The sequence below is a fragment of the Myotis myotis genome, unplaced genomic scaffold, assembly GCF_014108235.1.
Source record: "Myotis myotis isolate mMyoMyo1 unplaced genomic scaffold, mMyoMyo1.p scaffold_m19_p_12, whole genome shotgun sequence".
Lineage (NCBI taxonomy): Eukaryota > Metazoa > Chordata > Mammalia > Chiroptera > Vespertilionidae > Myotis > Myotis myotis.
This window is the reverse complement of record NW_023416316.1, coordinates 41651269-41678065: the sequence shown is the minus strand read 5'-3', so window position 1 is coordinate 41678065 and position 26797 is coordinate 41651269. Positions and strand designations below refer to the sequence as shown.

Sequence of the window (26797 nt, the reverse complement as noted above, 5' to 3'; positions counted from 1 at the left end):
TTTTCTGTTCAATGCCAGATTACACGTGTATCTATACCTTGCTCAAGGAGGCATTACTATTTGTGGCCTGCCTGTTTCATCTCAGTCTTCAAACCAAGACATTTGATTCTCCTTCTGTTTTCGGTGTCCCTATCTGTTACTGGCAGAAGTGGAGTTCTTGGGGTGCTGCAGGGAAAGGAATTTTCTGAGGCCCCCACAGCAGGATGGGGTATTATGAAAAGTTTTATTGATGAAATAAAATTAAGAGGGTTTCCTTACAAGGTCCCATCTCCATACATCTCACCATGGACAAAGTCCAATCTTGTTTTCAGCAGGGCTAGGATTAAGGCCACTGCCCGGTCTCTACTCAATAGTAAAGCACAGTCCAGTCTAGCATCTGGCTAGGTTAGCCTGTGCTCCCAGCTGCAGTCTATTGCGTGTCAGGTCCGCATGGTGATGGGCCATGCGGCTGCTTAAGGCCGCATGGCAATCTAATGTATGGGCAAGGGTGGGTCATTCTTACTCTGTGACCCATACTCACCTCCATGGCCATGTACCTTAAGCATGTACCCTCACTGGGAATCAAACCGTGACCTCCTACTTCATAGGTCAATGTTCAACCACGGAGCCACATCGGCTGGGCAGATATATTTCTAGATAGCATTTTAATTACATTCATCAAAAAGAAAGCCTCCAAACATGCAAAACTTTGGCCATAACAATTGTACTTGTAGGGATTTATCATCAGGAAATCATGGTTATGCACAAAGATTTAACTACCAAAATGCATCTCGACAATAGTTGTAAAAAGTTGAGAAATTGGAAACTGCTCAATTATGTATCAGTAGGGGTTGATTTTATAAGTTGTGGCTTAGTTTTAAAAGGGTTTAGTGTTATGTGAACTTCAGCCACAGCTCTTCATCAAGTCAAGGATTTATACTTTGCCTTGGGATCAATGAAAATAAGGCCAACAACTGTCTCCATGTCTCAGACATGAGTAGAGCAAAGTCAGTATTCCTGCTAGAGTGTCTGCTATCTCTCCTGATCCTGGAAAAGTCCGTCCAGGGCAGGAATGAGCTCTTGAAGGTCAAGACAAAGACCTAGAATCTTCCTTTTGTGCTAATTATTGATTGCTCTCTGCCTGTCTTCTGGGAGGATTGATATTTTTATATCTCCATCCAAGTGAGCCACAACAATAGTTATGTATTATGATGTTCATCCTTGGACTTGACAATTAAATTGGTCACTACATGACATGACATGACATGACATGACATGACATGACATGACATGACGTTACTCGGGAATGTATTTGGCCAGGGGTCTTTCCTAAGGGAGGCGTGCCAGAGATAAACATTATATGTCCACCCAACATTGTTTTGTTCAGGCCCCTGAAGAGAGTTATGTAAAAAAAGATGAAGGCATTTATATCTAATTTCCTTCAATGATGATGTAAGGCTTATAATTAGATTTAATAATGTCCTCATTATTAGAGTGTGTAATTAGGCTCTAAAACACTAAAAATGATACCATCTCACCTTTGTCTCATGTTCATTTTTCGGAGGCTTTTCATGTTTTGCTGGGGTCCAACCCCAGCAGGTCCAGGGGTCCCCAAAGGTGTGGACGGAGTCAGCGAAGAAGGAATGACACAGAGACAGCGTTCAGTTGATCAGCAGCCTAGCCAGATCTCTAGCCAAGTTCTGGTCAGGATCTCCAGCGAAGTTCTGGTTAGGATCTCCAGCCAGGTTCTGTGTCCATATTCTCTTGCTAGGTTCTCCAGCCAGGTTCTCCAGGTTCTCCAGCCAGGTTCTGTAGCCATGTTCCCTCACTAGGTTCTCCAGCCAGGTTCTGTCCAGGTTCTCCAGCCAGGTTCAGTCACCAGGTTCTAGTCAGGTTCTCTTGCCATGTTCTATCCAGGTTCTGTAGCCAGGTTCTGTCTCTAGGTTCTTCAGCCAGGTTCTCTCGCTAGGTTCTGTCTCTAGGTTCTGTGGCCAGTTTCTGTCCAGGATCTTTTGCCATGTTCTCTCCAGTGAAGTTCTTCTGTCTCTAGGTTCTGTGTAGGTTCTGTGTCTAGGTTCTGTGTCTAGGTTCTGTGTCCTGTTGTCTTATTACATCTGTATTTATACCAGTTGATTCCAATCCTATCAATCTCTATTCCAAAGGTTAGGGCATTTCTTATCTCCATTCCAGGAAGTAAAGATTATGTAGTTTGAGCATGATTGTTCGTAGTTAAAGTGATTAATTACCCGCCTGGCACTTAGTTAAGGGGTTTTATTCCCTCCCTAACTTCAGGGGAAAATCCCTACCTGGGGAAACAACCTTTCTCAGAGAGGTGACCTTGGTTAAAACACATAGTGCCAAGAAGGTGAGCAAACATATTAAGAACAGTATGCCATATATGCCAGGTCCCTTGAAACAGCAAGGATGGACCAGCTCCCGGCAATGTTTATTTTCCATTAGGATCCTCAGTATTAATTGAGTAGGATTAGATATCTGTGTCCCACAATGAGAAGAGCATGAACTTGGCAATCAAACAGACCTTGCTCCCAAAACAAAGGAAAGGAAGTAAAAATGGGTACAAATATAGATAAGGTTGTAGGTGTGGATATGGGGATTTGAGGAGATGCTTTCGTATGGACTTAATTTTCAATATGGAACATCAGCTAAGGGAGAGAAGGACATCACTGAGGTGAGGGTACACCTGCTACAGAGAGGAGAGGTTACTGACTGAGAGGAGAGGTTGAAATATGCTGCATATTTCATGCCTGGGTATGTAGCTGGCTGCTGTGTGACTTTGAGCTTATGTCACAGGGGCCTTTTCCTCAGTCTAAAATAATGACTGATTCTGATGTCTCTTCTGGAATCTCTCCTTCCTTTACAGTGACCAAAATATTTAAAAATTATGTAGATTTCTTAAATCGGTGAGCTGAGAGATCTGGATATTAACCAGAAATTAATCTAGATATTAATCAGCAAAAAAGCAAGTAAAACTGTGGTTGCATATCTGCAAGTCTACCACAGCATGTCCTCTACCACAGAATAGAAGGCTCCTGTGAGCAGAAAGACTTATGCTGAGAGAAGCGGGAAGCTGCTCAATCTTTATTGCTTGTCAAAGCCAAAAGTTGAATTAAATCAAATGAGACTTGAAAAAAGAAAAAACAAAACAGATGGGTCATAGAAGAAAAAAAAGTGTTGGTCAGCTAAAGACATTTGAAAACACATGTCATTCTGCCTTTTGTGGGTTCTGAAGACTAAATATAGTGCCTGCAGGAGGCATGCTATTACAACTTAGCAACTACTTCCCAAAACATGGCTGTGGTTCTAAAATTGCTAACGTTTCATACTCATTTTTCTAGATAGAGCAACACTCACCCTGTCTTTGGGGATTTGTGAAAATTAGTCAAGTGTCTTAACATTTGAATTTTTGTTTTGTTTTGCTTTGTGTTTTTGTATTTTTTAAATTACATTACAACTTATTGTCAAATAGTTGAGTGAATGCAATTGCAATTTCATTCTATAGCATATCCTACAATTGCGTCAATAGCATCTTTATGAAAAGCTCTGGGATTTCACTGACTAGATTACAGTCATTTTGTGAATAATTATTCCATCTACTCTATAGTTGCCATATCCAAATTTATCTGTGCAAGGGATTCCAAAGGATTTTAACCTCATCAGAGAAAAAGTTAAATTTAACCCAGAATCAACTCTCTGGTAAATTATTGAGGTCCACCACTTATAATAAACGCCTAACTAGGTTTGTTTTGTGAACATGGGTAATTTACGGTATTGTTGGCATAGGGTTGAAATGCTCCTGTGTGAAGACAGAAGGCCATTTCTGGAAGCTATCATTCACATGCTAATTATAGGCCTAACTGGGGCTATTCAGTTGGTAAAGTAGATGGGGGACTAACCCGACAACCTGGCCAACTATGTCCGTCCAGCTGACCATGGAAACGACTATAAAGACCGTGGGGAAGGGGAGGGGGAAATATAGTGAAAAATCCGTTAATATAGCCTGTGTTTAATTCTTCAATACAGACGATTCTTTTTCACTGCACAACAAAGGTTTGCTGTTGTATATTCCACATCTCTCTGCAAAGCTTGATTTTTCCCCCTCCCTTAACAAAACCCTATTCATTGTGTTGGGTAGTCCTTGAACTATAAGACTTCATAAAATTAAGATCAGTAACCCTAATACTTTTAAAAATCCAATCTGACTTAGTTTGGAAAATAAGCTCCTGACATATCTGTTTCTTTCCTAGGTGCTTTACGCAGGAACTTTTATGGACTTTGACTGCTCTAGGGGCAGTCTAGCCCCTCTGACTAACACAGTCTTGTGGTTGGGTTTCTGTACAGACCCTCTCTCCACCCCACTGCTTCTCCCACACTTCAAAAAACTTTAGGAAATAGTTAAAGACTTTGCTCAGTTACTTTTTAGGATTATGTTGTTTTGAAGGAGTAGAACATTCTTTTTCAAAAGAGAGATGGATGAAAACAAAGAAGAAATTCCATTGCCCTTGGACAATGTGCCGTTTTGTGAACAGGAAATTGGAGCAGTAAAGCCCTGCTAATCTCGGGGATGATGATTCAGTTCGAGTGTTAGTACCTCTCCCTTGCTTTTACACTCCTTTGACTTTTGTTTCCAGGGCTTGGAGATATTTCATTCCTTATTCGAACCATTCCCCAGTGATGTGCAGGAGAGAAAACCAACTCAATCTAGTCCACTTTTAAAGCAGAAAACAACTGTTCTGTTCTGACCTGAGAGAAGAAATAGGTTGAAAATAACAGTGAATCAGATAATGAGGTAACAGATCTGAAAGTGCCAGCACAGGGAGGACACAGAATAGGAATTTGGTAAATGCGGCTTTATAATCCGTACAGCAGTTTCTGCCACCCTGGACCAGAGGAGATTCTGTCCCTACCCCAAGGGTATTTGCCAATGTCTGGAGACATGTTTGATTGTCATGACTTGGGGGTGATATTGGCATCTAGCAATATTGGTATCAGCGTACTATGTCACAAACTACCCTAAATTAACCTCTCCACCTCAAGTAGCCCCCACAATGTATCATGGCTGCACAAGGATAGGAGCTGACATTATCAGCATTATGAATAGCAGGGGAAAAACCCAATGTGATAACCAAACAGAGACCAGGGTTGCTGCTTAACATTCTACAATGCATAAGGGAATCCCCTACAACAAAGAATTACCGGAACCTGCAAAAGTGCTGAGATTAGAACACCTTACTGTAGATAAATGAGCATGTACAATGTCTGCTTAAAAAGTAAGTTAAGTAATAGTGTTGATCCTTACCTGACTATATTTAGAAGTATATGCAGATATGTTTCTGTAGCTCTCCATTCATTGCCTGTTTCCAAAGCTGGTCTAGGTAAGATTCCTCAACAATGAATGTTCTCTCTCGAATAAAAATGTTCAAGTATCACCAGTGCCAAAAACTGGAACCTTTAGTAAACTAAAACAAATTGATTTACACAAATCTTATTTGCCTCTAACTTTTAAGAGATTTGCATAAAATCAGAAACACCTATCTACAAGAGATCACTTTCCTTCATCCCTCTTCTTCTCCCCTCTCAAATAGATATTAATATACACTCAAGTTGCCTAGGGTTTTTCCCCTAGTCTTTAGAAATACCCCACTTGCTTTGAAATACTAAAATGAAATAAACACTCTTTTTTAAAAAGATCTAAAAATAAAAAGAGATTGATTCCTCAAGAATTTAAACTGTGGCCAATTCCATTCTTGTCACATTCTTAACTGGACCCAGAGACAGAGTTCTTAAGAACAGACCAAAATGTTTGGCTTTCCCTTCGTCCTGTGACAACCAGACCCCACCATCAGCTTGCTGTGTCACGGATTACCTAGAATAACCTCTCCACCTCAAGTAGCCCTCACAGTGTAAGATGGTGGCTCAAGAATAGGAGCTGACATTATCAGCATTATGAATAGCAGGTGGAAAGTCCAGTGAGTTAAACCAAACAAGCTGATCTTGTCGTGTGTCTTTTGTGTGTATTGGGATGCTGATGGACAACTGCCAAACAGATTAAGGGTTTGAGACCATAGTTTGAATCTAATCCTTAGCTGGCTGACTGTGGACCTTTTATCAGACAGAACAGTATGTGGTATGGCTAGTGATCTCTGTGCGGAAAGAGTTCTAAGAACAACCCAGTATGGTTCCAGAACATCTTTAGCATTTCACTTAACTCGCTGTGGCAGATGTCAGATTGTTTGGAATGCCCAAAAGGAGCCAGGAAGTTCTCTCCCATGGAACTTCCTGCAGTGAGGAAATGATAGGTGTCTGCTGTGTCCAATTCAGTTGGCCACTCGTGCTATATGGCTATTGAGCACTTGGCATGTGGCTAGTGTGACTGAAGAAATGCATTTTTAATTTTACTCAGTCCTAGCAACTATCATAATAAACAATGCCAATCTAGAACACACAAACTCATTATTCCGCATCTTAATTATAGATATCCTGATTCCTTTTTCTATTTAAAAGAATTACAACAAAATTATAGAATGTTTAGAAAATAACGGGAAATTCTGTTTACGCCTCCTAAATTCATGAGCCTAACATAATTGTTATGAATTTGGTCAGCTTTCAAGGTTTTTTTCTATGTATTTTTAGATGAGCTTTTTATTATTTCCTGTAACCAGCTTTTTCACTTAACATGATGAAAGGAATATATTTCTGTATTACTAAATAATATTTACAAACTATCAGAGCTAACAACTACCTATTTCTTAGATTGTGGAGCACATTTTATTTCTTCTATTTTTGAAATGTTTGGATTGTTTCTTGTTTTGTTTTGTTTTATGGTCGTTATAAAATAAAGCTGTAGTAAACATATGAAAGCATGCTAATATTTCTTCACTTTAGAATGCATTTACACACTAATGCATGTTTGACTCTTAGGTAATGATGAATCATTTCCCTCCCTCAGATTCAATTTACAAAAGTACTTTTCACTATTCTTTTGAAAATTTCACTATTCTTGGAAAGCTTCTAAAAGGATAAAAAGCCAGACTTTTCTCTCTGCAGCATAGTAATTGAATAAATTAGGAGACGATTAGTATTCCTTCCCATATAACAAAAAAAACAAACTCTTAATACAATATAACTACACTCAGGATTGATGGCACAGATCTTTGCTGTGCTAATAAGTTCCCTGGCACAAATCCTGAAAATAAAAATATTTCACATGTTCAGATAATTTGCAGACTCTCTAGAATCTCTAAAGATGAGAAAATTAACAAGGTTAAAAATTTGTTTTTATGTTGTTCCCTATAAATTTATGTAGTCATAGTATCCCATCTCCAAACTAATATACTTTTACCATTTAAAGCAATATAAATATAATCCAAGTAAACTTGCACACATCTTACAATTAGTAATTATGCTGAAGATCTTGGCTGAAGACATTTTATATTTTGCATACTGGAAAATTGTCATGTGGCTCTAAAAAATTTTCTTTTTAAATAAATTATATATTCTGATGGCTCTGATCATCAAACAACAAAGGGATCCTACCGATAACACAGATGAATTTAATATATAACACACTGAATATTATAAGCCAAAAAATCAAATGTTCTCATTATTTATAATTTTGGTTTCAGCTTTTGTTATATTTCCTTGTCTTTATTGGAGTTAAGATTTGTATTTGAGAGATTGAATGTGGATTGAATGAACTTGTGCTAATTAAACATTAGATTATACATGCGAAGCAGCTTTGCAAACCATGAAGTACAGTACAGTGGAAATCTAAATGACTTGAAAAGTACTCTTTGCTCATCCTATATATGAAAAGTAGACTTTAAAATTGGCCTAATGGAAACAAATCTAAGATTTTTTTTTCTCTCTCTCTCTTGCAGAATGAATTTAATAATTTATGGTATAGATTTTTTTTCCTTCACATGCAACAGTAAAAAATGTTTGGTCTGATAAAATAACTGCATTTAGGGCTTTTATTAGCGATACCATCCCAGGGTCATAGATCTTTTTTTTGGTGGCGGGGAGGGGGAAATTGGAACATAAGTCCCCAGATTGCAAATCACTGGGACTTTGTTCACAATATAAATGAAGCACAGTGCCAGAAAGTCATTTCCCAAAAATCAATAGTGTTTGTACTGGAAATGTTTTTTAAAATGCTTGGAATACCATCAACTCTGCATGAACTTTGCGGGTTATCTGAGGAAAGTATTTAAAACTTGATGGTTTTTCCTTTGCCACACAGTTAATCTCTTGCTTTCCCCCTCTCAATTCTTTAAGAACACAAACTGCCCTGACTGGTTTGGCTCAGTGGATTGAGCGTCAGCCTGCAGACTCAAGGGTCCCAGGTTCAATTCCGGTCAAGGGCATGTACCTTGGTTGCGGGCACATCCCTAGTAGGGAGTGTGCAGGAGGCAGCTGATTGATGTTTCTCTCTCATCGATGTTTCTAACTCTCTATTCCTCTCCCTTCCTCTCTGTAAAAAATCAATAAAATATATTTTTTTTAAGAAAAAGAACACAAACTAATTTAGCATTATACACAATATAACAATATGAGCTTCACTCTACTTTTAAAAAAATAATAGAAGTAATAACAATGTCATACGTAAATGGTTCGCCATTACTCATGCCACTGTGGTCTGTTGTTCATATGGACGGTGAAGAGGTGTCTGCTGTTTGTCTTTGCGCACCTGTTGTGCTAAGAGTTTCTCGTTTTTAGTTAACAGAATTCATAGTTTCATTTTTATGAATTGCAGGTGGTTTTCATGAGCCTGTGCAAAAGTTTTTGGGACTGTGGACTTGTAGCCCTGGATGACATTGCAATAGAATTGGGAAGCTGCCGGTCTCCAGGTAAGACGGCCATCTCTTCAGCTCTCTTTGTCTCCCTGGCCTATACAAGACATTTCTTATTTCTCTAAGAACATACAACATACATTTAATCTGTGCTAGTCCACCCTTTGCTTTGCTTTGCTTTCCAGAAGTGCCTTTCTACAGAGTTGTGGGATTTAGAAATGAAGACTCAAATGCAATGTGAGACTTCATCCAAATGACTTTGTCCTCCATATTCTCATCTGTAAGAGACGTAGTAATACCTACCTGGATGCTGGGGATCGTGCCTCAAAATTCTCTAACATAAGACCTGGCACAAACGGTGCTTTAAGGACAAATGCCTCCTGTTATCGTTACTATCGATATTTTGTATTATCATTGTCTTACAGGAATGCAGATTTTCAAGCAACATGGATGAAATTCTTTAAGAACACAAACTAATTTAGCATTATACACAAGATAACATTACAAGCTTCACTCTACTTTAAAAAAATAATAGAAGTAATTCTAATGTCATATATAAATGGTTCGCCATTACTCATGCCACTGTGGTCTATATCCTATTCTATTTCCAGATAGGATGCTAAACATCTACAAGGTTGGGGGAAAGTGGGTCTACAGTTGTTCGTATGGAGAATAATACAATAAATAGTAAATAATAATACAAGAATCAACTCTATGTTTCATGTGCTCACAGCTGTGAACCTACCTTTGTCCCACTCTGTAATTTTAAAATGATAATGTCATAAATATTTTCAAAGTGAATTAAATGACAGCAGAACAATGGGCCAAGCCTTGATGATAGTGACAAAATAAAGATGGCGGCTATGTGTTGAGCATGATGTGTAATGAGAAAAAGGATGGATGCCTCAACCCAGATCATTGGTCCGTATCTGCTAATTACCACTGCATCCTAAATCATGGGGTATCCATTTCTTTAACAAACAGGCAAAACGTGGTAGCAATCTGGCACTGGAGAATAATCTCCATGTTTATTTAATTAAAAGACAATTTGTTTTTAGTTCCTTGACTTGGCAGGGCATTGCAAAGACAAGACAAAGAACAAGATAAAAATATCCACACGCATGATGTAGAGAAGGGAATGAGGCTTCATTAGCTTATACCATATGTAAAATAAAACAAATTAAAATAGTTATCATGCAAGAGAGATGAAATACAGCCTATTTACTAGAGAAATTTGCTAAGAATCTGACTGTAGAAGGTGAAGTCCCCAGTAAGTTGGGAGATGGCACCATTCTAATAATGATAATTATTAAAATTATTGAAGTTAGCATCTAAAGACATCAAACTTGTTTTTAGAAATAGAAAATAAGGCTTCAAGTAACAAAACACCAAATTTTAATATTCATTTAGCTAATATGTATTGAGAACCCCATGTTCTAAAAACTTTACATACATGACCTCATTCAATCCTCATAACCCATGAGGTGGATAATTAACATCCCCACATTACAGGTATCAATGCTGATGCACAGAAAAATTGTGGCAATCTGTTCCACACAAATTAAGCGATGCCTCTTGATTCTAGAATCTAAAAGTCCATTTAGCTCTCTCGCATTCTTTCCCTCCTCCAAAGCAACTCAGAATTGTTCCGATGACTCCCTTCACTCATCCCGGATTTTGAAGACAGCTCCTGCATTATGCATTTTATTATTTTCCACATTTCCATAAAGGCAATATACCTCCAATGTTCAGAGCTTTGTAAACTTATTCACATGAATAAATTCACAATTCAGAAGAAGTTTCTTTCTCAAAGTAGCCCAATAGTTTTGAATAGGGATTTCTATTGGTCTCTGCCTCTGATGGCAGGGCACATGGTGGTGTTCAGGCTCTAACTGGAGGCAACAGGCGGTAGGCTGCCAGTGGGGGGACGGGGAGAGGGGCGCTCCCTCTTCATCTGCGTGGCCTATGGCCAGGCCACACTCAAACATGCAGAGTGGACTAGCCTATGGGAGAGCCAGGGACAACATATTCACTGAAAGTGCCTCCGTCGTTGCAACACCTGCTGTTTTCTTGCAGAGAAGCTTCCCCCTCCACCTGGAGAATGTACCTTCGAACAAGATGAATGTGCATTTACTCAGGAGAGGAGAAACCGGAGCAGCTGGCACAGGAGGAGGGGAGAAACTCCCACCTCCTACACAGGACCAAAGGGAGACCACACGACTGGGGTAGGTGAGTTACGCCACAGGGTGCTGTTTCCCAAGGAAACCTAGACTAGCATTCTAGGGCAGTCACTGCGTTTTGATGTGCAAATTTATGTCTTGTGTCTAGAATGTACTACAAACGTAATTCAACACACATGGGGTAGATCATTCAGCATGTGCATTTAAAATTGTTCTTTCCGTTTATTACGTGGCTTATGTATCTTGCTGCAAAGAGGAGATAAATGGGCTTACAGAGATATGCACGTGAAGGCAATTTAATCAGAGGTAGGTTAAAAGGGGAATGACAAGGGTTTTCTTTTTTTTTTTAATATTTTATTGATTTTTTACAGAGAGGAAGGGAGAGGGATAGAGAGTTAGAAACATTGATGAGAGAGAAACATCGATCAGCTGCCTCCTGCACACCTCCCACTGGGGATGTGGCCGCAACCAAGGTACATGCCCTTGACCAGAATCGAACCTGGGACCTTTCAGTCCGCAGGCCGACGCTCTATCCACTGAGCCAAACCGGTTAGGGCAACAAGAGTTTTCTTAAAAAATGGTGATCTCAACTGGAGCCAGGACTGAAGTTGGTTAGAAAATATACTGGCAGACAGGGGAGGAGACATGCGTGTTTGACTCCACCCTTTCTAGCAGCTGAAACAAAGATGGAAAGCCCATCTTCCCTTAATGGTTTCAGTCCTTTGCAGTTTGTTGAGATATGTTGTTACCCAGTATATAGTCAATTTAGGTAAATGTTTCATGTATATTAGAAAATCATGTATACTTTGATGTTGTTGGATGTAGTGGTCTATATACATGTTGATTGAATCTAGCTCCTAATTTTTACTGATTTTTTTTATCTTGTCCAGTTCAGAGGTATGTTAGTTTCCCATTATGACTGTGGATTCATTTATTTCTCCTTTTAGTTCCATGAATTTATGTATGCCTATACTTTTGGACCTATGTTTTAGGCACATGCAAGTTTATAATCCTTATGCATTCTGGTGAATAAGCCATTTTATTATTATGAAATGTCCCTTTATCTCTGTCATGCTTCTTATTTTAAAGTCTGCATTGCCTGATATTAGCATTGCTTCACCAGCTCTATGTCACTACGTGTTTATGTTTCTTTCTCTATCCCTTTCAAATGTTCTGTAAACTTTTTTTAGTATGGCTCTTGTATGTGGCAATAGTTAAGTTTTCTATTGTATCCAGTCCCACAATCTTGTATTTTAATTGCAGTATTTAGATCATAAACGTTTAATGTAATTACTGAAACATTTAGACCAGAGGTTCTCAACCTGTGGGTCGCGACCCCTTTGGTGGTCGAACGACCCTGTCACAGGTGTCGCCTAAGACCATCCTGCATATCAGATATTTACATTACAATTCATAACAGTAGCAACATTACAGTTATGAAGTAGCAACAAAAATAATTTTATGGTTGGGTCACAACATGAGGAACTGTATTTAAAGGGCCAGAAGGTTGAGAACCACTGATTTCGACTTATATTTACTTCCTAGTATTCTAATCTTTCCTTTATTCACCTGTTTATTTATTTTTTTATTTTTTTAAAATATATTTTATTGATTTTTTACAGAGAGGAAGGGAGAGGGATAGAGAGTTAGAAACATCGATGAGAGAGAAACATCGATCAGCTGCCTCCTGCACACTCCCCACTGGGATATGCCGGCAACCAAGGTACATGCCCTTGACCGGAATCGAACCTGGGACCTCTCAGTCCGCAGGCCGACGCTCTATCCACTGAGCCAAACCGGTCAGGGCCTGTTTATTTTATACAGTATTTTACTAGTCTTATTCTTTTAACAGTTTCTATAGTATTTTTCTTATATTTTATTTCTATATATTTTAAATCCCAGAAAATATTATTGGGTTGGTATTCTTTTATATTTATTCACATATTTCCCCCATTACATTAGTCTTTACTCCTTTCTGCATTTCCATGTTTCTCTCTTGAATTATTTTCTTTTGTAAAAAATGTTTTTCTTCTGGCAAAATAATTTTCTTCTGCAACTAATTTTTGATTTAGTGTTGATTCTGGGGTTGTTTTTGTTTTTGTTTTGTTTTTTTTTGGTGCAAATCTGATAATGATGAATTCTCTCAGTTTTTGTTTGTCTGGGAATGTCTTTATTTTTTCTCTACATTTGAAGGGTATTTTTGCTGAGAATAGAATTCTAACTTGATCATTACCTATAATTGTAGATTGCATTTTACCTTTTCACTCCCCATCCCTAAAGCCTATCAATTTATATTTGGAAAACATACACAAGAAGAAAATAGAAAGAGGAGAGGCATTCAAAGCTGTTTTACAGAGAAGTGCATTAGATGGCCAGTAATTATCGGCCCTTTAAATAAAAAGAGAAACTCATAAAAGCCACCATTTAGATATGACAGTTGACTGTGTGTCTACCAAAATCAACATAAGATCATATGTAGCAATTCCAAGGGAACTAGAGTTTCCTACTTACTAACTGGAGGTGCAATAAAGCTTTCCGAATCTAAGGTATACCCTGGTGTGGTCTAGTGTAAAGACCAATGGATGGAGAGTGAGCTGGCTCTGCCCCTTGCTGCCTGCACAGCCTGGACTTGTTCACATACCTTTTCTGAGCTTTGGTTTCCTCATATGTAAAATACAGATTACAGTGGATGTCCTGCTAGTCTCTTAGGGTTGCTCTGATGATTAACTGAGATTATATTTGTGAAAAGGCTTGATACTATAAAAGCTCCATTGAAATGAATGGTATTACTATTTTTATAATTGGAAGTCTTTTATAAACTAGCATGTTCACCTCTGGAATACTTTCTTGTACTCATTGTTCTGTGTCATTTGTGCTTTTATAAATAGAAAACTAGCCCCAACCGATTTGGCTCAGTGGATAGAGCATCCGCCTGCAGACTGAAGGGTCCCAGGTTCAATTCTGGTCAAGGGCATGTACCTTGGTTGTGGGCACATCCCCAGTAGGGGGTGTGCAGGAGGCAGCTGATCGATGTTTCTCTCTCATCGATGTTTCTAACTCTCTATCCCTCTCCCTTCCTCTCTGTAAAAAAGTCAATAAAATATATTTTAAAAAAAGAAAAGAAAACTACAGCCTATGGCTACAAGTAAGATGACTTAATAGTTTGGAAGATCTTAAACTAATGTGTTCCAAACTATCACTGGGTAACTCAAGTGGTAGGTGAATAAACATTTTTATTTGATAGTAATATCCATGTACAAGAAAAATATATAGAAGCCCTGGCTGGGTAGCTTAGTTGGTTAGAGTGTTGTCTCGACATGCCAAGGTTATGGGTTCGATCCCTAGTCAGGGCACAAAAAAGAATCAACCAATGTATGCAAAAATAAGTAGAACAACAAATTTCTCCCTCTCCTTCTCTCTCTCTCTTCCTCTCAAAGCCAATCAATCAATAAAATGTTTAAAAAAAGAAAAATATATAATCAGTACATCAAAACCATTATTTTATGATTTATAACTTATTTTCTGTTTTCATGCTAATAAGATTCCTATTTGAATAAATGTATTTAAGTAATAAAAACAAAGTCTATTTAAAGAAAATTATGAGATGAATAATAGTGTAGGTAGTATGAGGACAGCCAAAAATTATATCTTGAAGATGGTATTTGTATGACTAAACTTTGGGAAACATTTCCAATGCTTAAGTAAGTCATCACATAGGACAAGTCATTCTAGTAGAACAATAAAGACCAAATAAAAGAAAAATTCTAGCCCCATCATTTGGCTCCTTCTTTAATAAAATAATAAAGGCATTTGTGCAGATGGATCTTGACTTGCATCGAGGTGGGATGGACTCGGAGAGATTTGTCTCTCCATTTCCTGCCACCATCTACTTGAGTAGCTCTATCCTGGCAGAATCAGCAAGTTTTCTGAAACACTTGCTATTTCTTTACAAGACATAAAGACAAGTCTTAACAAATTTCCCAGGTTTTTATAGGCTATTGCAATTTTATTAACATTTATTTGATGGCATGCTGTCAGAATTTTTTTAAAAAACAATTGCTTTAGTTGTCCTGGAGTTTGCAGAAATTTTCTGACCAAGAGATAATATAATACATAAGTCAACAGATAACTATGCAGGTTAGTAAGAAAATGACTTCTGTGTAACATTTCCTAGCTCACTGAGTTCACCAGTAAATAGATTAAAAAGTGGAGTCCTCCCTTTCTCCTCCCCTCCACTACATCCTAGAAAAACAGCTATTCATCATTCTCTTAACAATTTCCTGAGAATAAGACACCATCCATTTCTTTTCTGGCACTGTTCAGTGCTTCAGTACATCTCCTGTATGCCTGGCAATTAAATCCTCTTCCAACATGCTACTAAGTCAGCCGTGGGCAAAGTACAGCCCGCAGGCCGGATCCAGCCCGTTTGAAATGAATAAAACTAAAAAAAAAAAAGACCGTACCCTTTTATGTAATGATGTTTACTTTGAATTTATATTAGTTCACACAAACACTTTTGTTCCGGCCCTCCGGTCCAGTTTAAGAACCCATTGTGGCCCTCAAGTCAAAAAGTTTGCCCACCCTGTACTAAGTAAAGGTAGAAGTCATTTCTATGAACACTCCCTTCTCGTGTGATAGAAATAACAAGGGTACATTAAGTGCCAAATGACATTTACTTATAAAATTGTGCTGTCAGACAAAAGAAAACCAGAACTATATATTTACTGTGTTATATAGCAGAAATTTTAACAGTCTAATTCAAGTCCTTGTTCTTTAAAAATTTTGGTAAGCCTGTAATGATGCTACCCAATTAGTCTGTAACCATCTAACCAGTTACAGATTATCAAAATCTCCAATATCCTTCAATTTTTCAGTGACTTATCTCACTAGTTTCTGATAATGTCATATTCTACTTACACAGAGAAAGCTTCTATGACAATCTCTTTAAAAAATTATAATAAAATATACATAATATAAAATGTATTATTTTAATTATCTTTAAGTGTATAATAGTTCAGTAGCATTAAATCCATGCACATAGTTGTACAGGCGTCACCACTATACTACACCTGCAGACTTTTTCATTTTCCCAAACTGAAACTTTGCCCTTTAAACAATAACTTGTCATTTATGACAAGCTTTAAAAGTCATTTAAAAGGTCTGATAAGCCCAGCCGGTGTGGCTCAGAGGTTGAGCACCGACCTATGAAACAGGAGATCACGGTTCGATTCCTGGTCAGGGCACATGCCTGCGTTTAAGGCTCGATCCCCAGTGTGGGGCGTGCAGGAAGCAGCCAATCAATGATTCTCTCTCATCATTGATGTTTCTATCTCTCTATCCCTCTTCCTTCCTCTCTGAAATCAATAAAAATATTTAAAATAAATAAATGGTATGATAAAAAGCAATCTTAGAGACACATCTAGCTGTTGTTCTTCCCAAAGATATCTCTTTTCCCGGGTTGTTTAGAATCCTCTTCCAGCTTAACGAGTGCAGCTAGCTGTTCGTTCCACATGGCCTCGCACAGGCCGCCAGGCTCCGTCCCAGCCCTGGGGCAGGGGCTGCCAGGCTGGAGGAACAGCTGTGTGACTGTTCCGGATTATGAGTGTGCTGTGTGTCTCCACATCACAATTGCTGGGCAAGGAACATATGGGACCCTGATCTCCCAATAGACCCATTGGAACCCCCTCCTGGATGTTAAACAATGACTCACAGAAAGAAAGTGATTTGTTTTCTCCGGTTAATAATCCCTTCCACAGACCGGAGTCCCTCACGTGCAGGAACACGTGAGCTGGTCTGAGGTTTCCACGCAGGGGCTCTCTGGCTTCCGCCCAGAGCTTTTGTTTGCTGAGGCAGACAGCATTTGGAGTAGTAATGTGGCAGAGCTTGTCAACACACGGCTCTTCTCTGCCTCCCGAGCACATGTGAGGCAGACTGGCTCTCCATGAAGCTCTGATCTTTTCTGGGGAAAGGAAGTGTCACATGCAAGTCAAAAAGAAAAACAGATTTGGACTCAGAGAAATAATTGGTTTGTGTATCAGAGGGGCAAACTCTGATCAGCTGACAAATATGTTACAGCTATTTGTAGGTATAGATGTTGGTCCAGACGGTCTAAATCAGTATTGCCTTATGGAATATACATATGTGCTTAAAATAGGATCTATATCCCTGAAGGGTTTTTGGAAAGACCACTATTACTCAAGAAAAGTAGGCTGGTGTCAATGCCTGGGAACGGCAATTGTACTTACTTTCCCCTGCATGTTCCTCCTCCCCCAAAAGCAGCACAAATACACAAATCAGACAGCTTAGGACATTCCTTTCATATGCCATGGTACTAAACACAAAGATCTCTGGAACTGGAAACCTTAGGTAATGGCTTCAGCCACATACTGAAGACCCAGAGGTGAACGCATTACCTAAGTAATGCTTCATGCATTGGGGGCTAAGTGGTCAGTGCATTGTACTCATGAAAGAAAGAACTCCATTGGATAACTGGAGGTAATTAGGGCTTTTCCTCCCTCCTCCAAGACCTCAGACCAATTGTGGCTGGACTCATATTATCACAAGACAAAAGATACCTCTTAGGCCATCTCTCCTCCTTTGTATTGTGAAAACAAACAAACAAACTTTGTTTCAGGCCCCATAGTCCCTACTTTCCATTTCCCCAATGATAGCATCTTTCAAAGGGTCTGTCCCCTGCCCACCCCCATTGAGTGTTTCATCTTTAGCCAAAGTTCTTTACTTAGGATTCCCAAGGCCAGGTATTATTTCCTTAAAAATTACTTTTTGGAGAAAATGTTTTTTAGGTTAAACATGCATTAAGATAGGATTTCAATCCGTATGTCACTAACTTATGTATAGAATAGAAGTGGGGGGAAGAATAGAAAGGGATCTCTTCAACATAGTTGGATGATAAACCATGGTCATGTCATGCTTTGGCCTTATTTCCATTGAATTAAATTAAATATACCCTTCTATTAGGATAATGTATACATGTGCTTGCTTACATCGAGCCTAGCTTTTGTTAGGAAGCCATAAAGAAAAGAACAATAACAGTGCCTTTCCTTGCTGAAGTGCAGTGACTGGATTCTAGGCATATTTTGAAGGTAGTGCCAACAGCAACTCTGACAGCCTGGGGTGTGGAGAGTGAGAGGATGCCCAGGTTTGGGCCTGGCCAACTAGAAAGGCTGGATAGATTTTAAGGTAAGGCTGTTAGGAGTTTGGTTTTGAACATGTTTCAGCTGAGATGTCTATTTGACAATAATACATGGAGATATCCATCAGGTAGTTTGAATAAACAAGTCTGGATTTCAGCAAAGAACTTGGAAATTTAAGTTTGAAAAATGACAACATATATAACATTTAAAGCCATGAAACCAGATGCAATCAAAGGAGTGAGAATAGAGAAGTTCAAGAATGGGGCCTTGGAGCACCCCCAGGTCACAGGTCAGAGCGGAAAGGTTAACTAGCAAAGGAGTGACCAGGGAAATGGGAGGAAAACCAGGAGAGTACAGTGTCCTGCAAGCCACGGTCAGAAAGTACTTCTAGGAGGCAGACGTGACCTACTTTGTCAGTGTTACTGGTGGCATAAGAATGGCAAGGATGCAAACTGACCATTGGTTTTAGTAATGAGCATGTGATCGGTGAGCACTCCAGAAACGTGGACAGTATTTTTTCAAATATTTTAAAGCAGATTATGGGAATGACAGATCATGGTGGCAATGAAGGCCACATCTCAGGGCTCTACTGGTCCAGTGTTCCATGTGATAACTTTACCGGGGGAAAGTGTCGCACAGTACATACAATTTTATAAGACCGAATTGGGCAGGTCTCCCACCCTTTTAATAGCCTATAGGATTGCTCAGATCTGGGTTTGTGGAAATGATGAATATAGGTTCAGAGAGCATAATTCATTAGACCAGGATCACAGAGGTAATATTAGAGTGAAGACTTGAAGTCAGATCTACCCGACTGCAAAATCTGTGCTCTCGTCCCTAAACCAATGTCTGGGAGCTTCACAATATTGTCCGTGACCTTAGTAGACTAAATTCTGATATGTTAATCACCATATCAGTGGTATAATGCTAATATATTAATTAACTCCATATATGAAACTCAAGTATAAATTATTAAATGAAAAATTATTTCAATGGTCTAAATTTTATTCTCCTTGGATTATACATATTCTCCAAAATAATAATGTCCTTTATCAGTACTATAGTCAAGCCATTCATTTACTCTAATTTGTTTCCAGGAACACTTACTCAAAAGAGAAAGAGAATATAATCTGTGTCTTTTTAACAATACCTGACTTTGCATTGCTCTCAAGGCTACTACATGTACATCGAGGCCTCCCACATGGTGTATGGACAAAAGGCACACCTCTCCTCCGGGCCTCTGCGAGGAGTCGCTGGAAAACACTGCTTGGCCTTTTTCTACCACATGTATGGAGCAGGGACTGGCCTGCTGAGTGTTTATTTGAAAAAAGAAGGTGACAGTGGAGAGTCCCTCTTATGGAGAAGAAGAGGCGAACAGAGCATTTCCTGGCTCCGCGCGCTGATTGAATACAGCTGTGAGAGGCAGCACCAGGTATGCCGAGAGAGATAAGACCCCGGTAATGGGAAACATTCCTGTAAGCTTCTGATGTTCTTTCTATTTCTTGCTACCAGAGAGAATGTTTTGTTCTCTTCCAGGGTCATAGATAAAGGCAGTACTTGTTTAAGAGTAAACATAATTAGTCTGTATTGATTAAATCTAAGCAGTGAATGGAAAATTAGGCTTTCAGTATTTGTGCCTAAAGTGATTTTTGCAGCTCAGCGATGAAAGTGTATCTATTTTTGTCTTGATATATTATGAGTGTCGAGTACATTCTATGAGTCCTGCAGATCCATAAAACAGAGTTTCCCTTTCTTCTCAACACGCTATTATCTCATTAGCTGTTGCAGCTGTGTCGTTCACTCCTCTTTACCCACATACAAGGGCTTGTGTTGTGAGCCTACATGTACCAGAGTACATGGTCCAGAGTAGATTTTTAAGTCTCTGTCCACCCGGGTGCGGAAGAAACTGAGAGTGTTGATGCTAAGTCCTGGGTCTCTCCTTGGATCTCGTCGTGTACTGCAGAAGACCTTCATCCTGAGGATCCCGATTGTAAGGGAATCCGAGCAGTGATAGGAATGAGCCTTTTACGTGCCAATAGATGAGGTGGAGCAGCCAGGCTAGTCTAGATCAGCAGGGGCCTCCTGATACCACTAACTTCGCCTGCCCCCATGCGCCAAAGCTTCAGAAAGCTCTGGGGAGATAACCTTCAGACCCCTGACTGCTCCTGAACTTGCTCTGAGCGGTTCTCAAGTGTGACCTTCAGCTGAAAGCCCTGCTTCCTCCTCATCCTTGCTTCTGGCTGATAACCCTCCTGGACCTGGACCTGGACCTCCCAACTGTAACCACAGGCTGCTTGGTCTAAGCCTAAATCTTCCTGGGAAGAGGTATCAAAAGTAAGGACTTTATTTTATATCACCTGCAACCACAATAACTTTTCTACAGATCTACATGGGGAGGAATTGCAGAAGCCCAGGTGGCCACGTGGCAGTGCCATCTAGGGTGCAGCATTACTAAAGACAAATGACAGAGGGAAGATGTGCCATTATCCAGGGATGGCCCATTACCTCAGCATGGATAAAACTGCCTAGAAATTTAGTAAAGAATAGCAGATTGCCCCAAGGATTATTTTGATAGTGATTTAATGTCTGTTTACAGAAGGAAAGTGGATCACTCAGGAACTTGCTAATATAATTGGTCATCATTCAGAGGTGATGGGTTAATTTTGTTAGGCTTTTAGGGCACCAAACCCTGTTCTGATGTTTACAAAGTATGGTCCTGAGACCAGCAGCAACACCTGAAGTTCAAATTCACCTAAAAATGAAACTCACCTGAAATGCACATTCTCAGGCTCCACTCAGACAGAAACTCTGGGCGTGAGCCAGAAATGTGTGTTTTAACAAGCCCTCCTGGTAACTCTGATGGATGCTAACGATGGAGAATCTCTGTCTCTCGGGTAGAGCCTGAGTGTTGATGTTTTTTAAAACCCCCAAATGATGCTGATGCACAAGAGTTCTAGGATTTGAGTTCTGGGGAACGGGTGACTTCTCAGCATCTAAGCCCAGGGGGTCGGGTGCAGGGCCTTGCATCTATGAGACTTGCTGGGTGGCTGGTTCTCTGAAATGTTTTTTGAGCACCGAGTAGTGAGGCATCTGGGCTGGCACCTTGGGGTGCTCAGGTTCAAAGGGAATGGGATGGCCTAAGAGATTTATAGCTCACAATCTGGAAGAGTCCATTCTCTTTGGCTTAAGATGAAACAGATATGAATCTGCCTGAGGGGTTTTCTTCTGGATTTAGTGATTCCCTCAGGTTTCCCAAACGACTGTGTGGAGACTGAACCAATTTCCTCAAAACATCCTGTGTCTAATAAAACAGACCATGTGCAAGTAGAATGGCCATCTTCTATGTGCCAGGCACTTACAGTGCTCAGAGTCATACTTAAGTTCTTCCAATTGATCTTATAGCTCTTTCTTACCAATGGGAAAACCAGGTATCCAGCTGGTAAGTGGCAGAGTGAGAATTTGATCCCAGATCTGACTGGTTCCAAAGTTTGTATCTCTAAGCCACTGTTCTACACTCCCTCACACCATAGAAGTTCCAGATTTTACTCATTCCCCCAGATGTCACCAGCACTGGGTGACCTTGGAGAAATCTCATCCTCTCTGGGATGGCTTATGTATTTTCAAAATGGGGTAATGTTTCCTGCCAGGATGATACCACCCGAGTTAGAGTGAGGGTCCGATAAGATTATGTATGTGAGTCCTAGCTCGTGTGGCTCAGTGGATAGAACGTCAGCCTGTGGACTGAAGGATCACAGGTCACATTCCAGTCAAGGGCTTGATCCCCAGTAGGGGGCGTGCAGGAGGCAGTCGATCAATGATTCTCTCATCATTGATGTTTCTATCGCTCTCTCCCTCTCCCTCTCTGAAATCAATAAAAATATATATTTTTTAAAAAGATTATGTATGTGAAAGGGTTTTACAAACTTTAAAGTACCAAAATAGTAAAAGATTAATTATTGTTTCTAAAAATACATTCCCTCTAAACCTCTCTGAACTCTAATTCATATCACCATGACAGACCCGGTATTCTCAATAGCTACATCAGGCAGCCAGACCGAGCTCCTGTAGGACGAGGCCAAAATCGCTCATTTTAATAAACACTTATTGACCACTTATTACTGACCTGGCAAATGTGTGCATCATCAGTAAGGGTAGGCAGGTGGGGATGATTTTTCGGATTCTGTAGTACTGCTGTGATTTGAGACTCATCCTATAGGGAAAATATATGGGCATCCTCTGATGACATTCCAATCATCAGATTATCCTGTAGAAGAAATGTTACCAAGTAGCAAAATTTTAATCATACTCCTTCCTAAGAGATTTATGAAAGTGCTAAGCAGAATCTGATTTGGCTATTGATCAAAAACACAAAATGATTTTATTTCCTTTGGATTTTTGGCTTACCCTTCCTTCCTCGGCTGCTCTCAGGTGTTTTCCTCTCTGGTTCCTTATATTTTGCTGCAAGTGAAAGAAAGTATTCGACAGATCCTCAGCTCACTGAAATATGTACATCATTCATGTTTATTAGGCTGCCTAACATTTACTAGGAATCATTATGTGCCAGTACTCAGCTAAGCCCAGGTGCCCAAATGTTCTTGTTCATGGTACCTTTTGTCTCAGTTAATTATTTTCTGGTGCCCCTCAGCCAAAAGAAAGACCAAACAGTTCCATTTATTAAGTAGTTGGGTTCAAACAACTTAATAAGTATTTATGTCCTCATGATGTAGTAGCCATCTCAAAAAATAATACTTAAATTAAAAGAAAAAAGTAATATTTTTTATCTTATTCTTAAATAACCACAATTATTTACTAATAGGATGTATATCCATAATACAAGGGGGAATCATAATGCTATAAAATAGTTATTACTCAAGTATTAAGGAAGTTCAAAGAAATTTTATGAAATCAAGTGTTTTAGCCCAACCACAGACTGTTAAGAGTATCATTCCATCAAGCAATTTGTCTATTACGTTTTATATTGTAGACTTGATGCTCAAAAACCAGGCTTTATTGTTTTTCAGAAAACCAAAATGCTTATTAACTACACTCACAGATCCTCCCATAGAGACGTGTTAGGACATTTTTTAAAACTCTTCTTGACAATGATTTGGATCTTCATTTAGGGTTGTGTCCTTAGAATTTCTATTAATGTTATTTTGCCACATTTTTTGTTATTAAAGCTTCTTTGAGTCATTAATTTCAAGATCATTTCATATGTTTATTAATTATCCACTTTATATGCTTTGATTTACTTTGAATCATAAACTAGTCCACTGGGGAGTCATTTGCTCATTAAATGAATAGAGAAACTGTGTCTTCTGGATACTTTTTATTACCCATAGCCTCCCTTGAGTACTCAGTGGTTTATTAACCATAGTTGGGCTGCCTTAGAGATTATAATGTAATTGATTTACCCTAGAACCTGAATATTGGATTAGTTATTTTCTTCTCAGGATCTAAAGTCATAAAATTGGTTCCCTCTTCATCCTGGGCTTTCTTGGATGTCATGGTATTTAACATGATAAGTGAAACATTGTGTTTTTTATAAATTTAACTAGAGGTCAGGTGCAAGAATTCATGCATGGGTGGGGTCACTTGGCCTGGCCAGCGATCGAGGCCTATCAGGGGGTTGGGTGGCTGGGGAGGAGGGTCCCTGGGAGGTTGGCCTACCGGCCCCCCAAACCAGGGCCCAGGGGGAGGGACCACGGGAGGTTGGCTGTGGGAGCACACTGACCACCGGGGGCAACTCCTGCATGGAGCATCTGCCCCCTGGTGGTCAGTGCGCGCCATAGCGATGGGTTGACTGGTTGTTTCAGTCATTCTGGTCATTCGGTCCTAAATGTCACTTAGGCTTCTATATATATAGGTGAATGTGCTTTGCTGTTCATACATGGATCTCATTAGTCATATTAAATTCTTCCACCTAGCACCAGGATTGAGGCAGATTTATGGATCTCTAAGCCACTCATAGGCCCTGAGTGCTAGGAGTAGAATGTTCTAGGTGGGGAAGGGAAACCAGGTCATCACCAGGAAGCATTGCAAGGTGAGCATTTCTAGAAAATTACCCAAAGGTATCTCAGGAAAAAGGGATCTGAATCTCCAAGGATCCAGTAATTTGTTGTGAATTTCTTTACCTTAGAAATAAGTATTCTCTTTTGTACCTAAATTTGAAGTTGTGATTTTGTATTCTCCTCTTTAAGCCCTAAGACCAGTCTAAGCCTCTAGACCAGTGGTTCTCAACCTTCCTAATGCCGCGACCCTTTAATACAGTTCCTCATGTTGTGGTGACCCCAATTTTGTTGTTACAAATTGAACATAATTAAAGCATAGTGATTAATCACAAAAACAATATGTAATTATATATGTGTTTTCCAATGGTCTTAGGCGACCCCTGTGAAAGGGTCGTTCGACCCCCAAAGGGGTCGCGACCCACAGGTTGAGAACCGCTGCTCTAGACCCATATAACCTGGATCTGTCCCTGATGAGTCTTGCTTTATCAGGATGACTCTATTTCTAAATTCAAACTTAATTATTTTTCAGATAATTTTTGAGGCCATTCGGGGAATGTCAATAAGAAGCGATATCGCCATTGATGATGTTAAATTCCAAGCAGGACCCTGTGCAGGTAACAGTATTTTTCCCAATTATACAAAATTGATTGAAAGGGGATTTTGCAACAGTCTCAAATGATAAGAATGCAAATTCAGTATTTTTCTACAATAAAAATAGAGGAAACTATTATTGTCTATTTATCTCCTGACAGAAATGGAAGATATAACTCAGCAGTCATCAGGATATTCTGAGGATTTAAATGAAATTGAATATTAAGAAATAACCTGAATTGGATTAACTAAACAAAAGCATTACCTCTTCAATCAAAATGAAAACAACACAAATGAATACTGGACAGTCTTAACTATTTTATAAGTTATAAAATGACGTCAGAGCACTCTTCTTCATTACTTTTGCAAAAAATACTGACTCAGGGCTTTTTTTTTTTTCATATGACAACTGTTATTAGAAGTACAGGCTGCTGGTTTTGCATAGACCACTCATCTTAATTTTGGTACCAGTTAAAAACACAAATGTACTATACTCTAGTCATTTTTAAAGCACACAGGTAAAAGGCACAATCAAAATGGGATGTGCTCACTTAAATCTGCATTCAGTGAATGTATTGGTAGGAGAAGAAGTCTGTGGGTTTCCATTTGAATTTCAAATATCGTAATATGTTTAAAGAAATAATGTGGGGTGTCAGTAATATCTGCAAAATGAATGCAGTTTTTATGGTAACAAGTTAGCCTAAGAATATAAAGTCTTATTTTCTATTTTTTATTCATAGAAATGGAGTTTTAATTTTTAAATATTTTTACTACATGTCAGATAACAAAGGATCTTTTATGAGTGTCCCGGGTTACGTCAGTATTAATTAATGCTGTATTACAAGGCAATGCTACCTTCTTCCCCACACCCTTTAAACTACTTTTGAAAGTCACTATGAACACATGGATAGAAATTGCACTCTTTTTTTATAAAGCAAGCTTGAAAATAATTATATACACATGCCCCAAATTTTTTTAAGTGTGTTGAACAATTTTACTGATTTTTATAACAAATGTTTTAGAAAGGATTTGAGTAATATAAATGCCAGAAGAAATAATAAACTACTGCTTTTCATGTTTAGAAAATTGTATATACATGTTTATATACCTAAACAGCTGTTATGAAATTATAAGATTACCTAATAAAAGGTAATTTGAAAATCTTTTCACTGGCAATTAACTCATTTCTATATTATTTTTTGTTGTCAGAATATCTTTACTACTTAATTGCAGATTCTAATTTGAATTTCTACTCTGCCACAACTAACTACTTCTTTTTTTTTTACGTCCGACTTTTTATTTTATTTTATTTTTTTATTTGATTAAGGTATTTACATATGTGTCCTTATCCCCCCATTGCCTCCCACTCCCCCACTCATACCCTCACCCCCCTGGTGTCTTTGTCCATTGGTTAGGCTTATATGCATGCATACAAGTCCTTTGGTTGATCTCTCCCCATTACCCCCACCATCCCCAACCTTTTCTCTGAGGTTTGTCGGTCTAATCCAGCGGTTTTCAACCTGTGGGTCGCAACCCCTTTGGGGGTCAAACGACCCTTTCACAGGGGTTGCCTAAGACCATTGGAAAACACATATATAATTACATATTGTTTTGTGATTAATCACTATGCTTTAATTATGTTCAATTTGTAGCAATGAAAATACATCCTGCATATCAGATATTTACATTACGATTCATAACAGTAGCAAAATTACAGTTATGAAGTAGCAACGAAAATAATTTTATGGTTGGGGGTCACCACAACATGAGGAACTGTATTAAAGGGTCGCGGCATTAGGAAGGTTGAGAACCACTGGTCTAATTGATGCTTCTCTGTCTCTGGATCTGTTTTTGTTCAACAGTTTATATTGTTCATTATATTCCACAAATGAGTGAGATCATGTGATATTTATTTTTCTCACACTGGCTTATTTTGCTTAGCATTAATGCTCTCCAGTTCTGTTGCAAATGGTAAGAATTCCTTCTTTTATACCTCAGCGTAGTATTCCATTGTGTAGATGCACCACAGTTTTTTAATCCACTCGTCTGCTGATGGGCACTTAGGCTGTTTC

The 26797-nt window shown here is 39.0% G+C and overlaps 1 protein-coding gene across 2 annotated transcripts in view; it reads left to right on the top strand.

The window, feature by feature from the left end:
* Window positions 1–25878, top strand: part of MAMDC2 (MAM domain containing 2) — a 133236-nt gene extending 107358 nt beyond the window's left edge. The window contains exons 10-14 of one of the 2 annotated variants that reach the window (XM_036330878.1): window positions 8753–8846; window positions 10866–11018; window positions 19296–19555; window positions 24664–24748; window positions 24887–25878. In XM_036330878.1, coding sequence (XP_036186771.1) covers window positions 8753–8846; window positions 10866–11018; window positions 19296–19555; window positions 24664–24748; window positions 24887–24951 — 657 coding nt within the window. In that variant the 3' untranslated portion in view covers window positions 24952–25878. Of the gene's footprint in view, window positions 1–8752; window positions 8847–10865; window positions 11019–19295; window positions 19556–24663; window positions 24749–24886 lie in introns of those variants that run through there. The other variant, XR_004971283.1, reaches the window with a different exon arrangement.
* The last annotated feature ends 919 nt before the right edge of the window (window positions 25879–26797 follow it).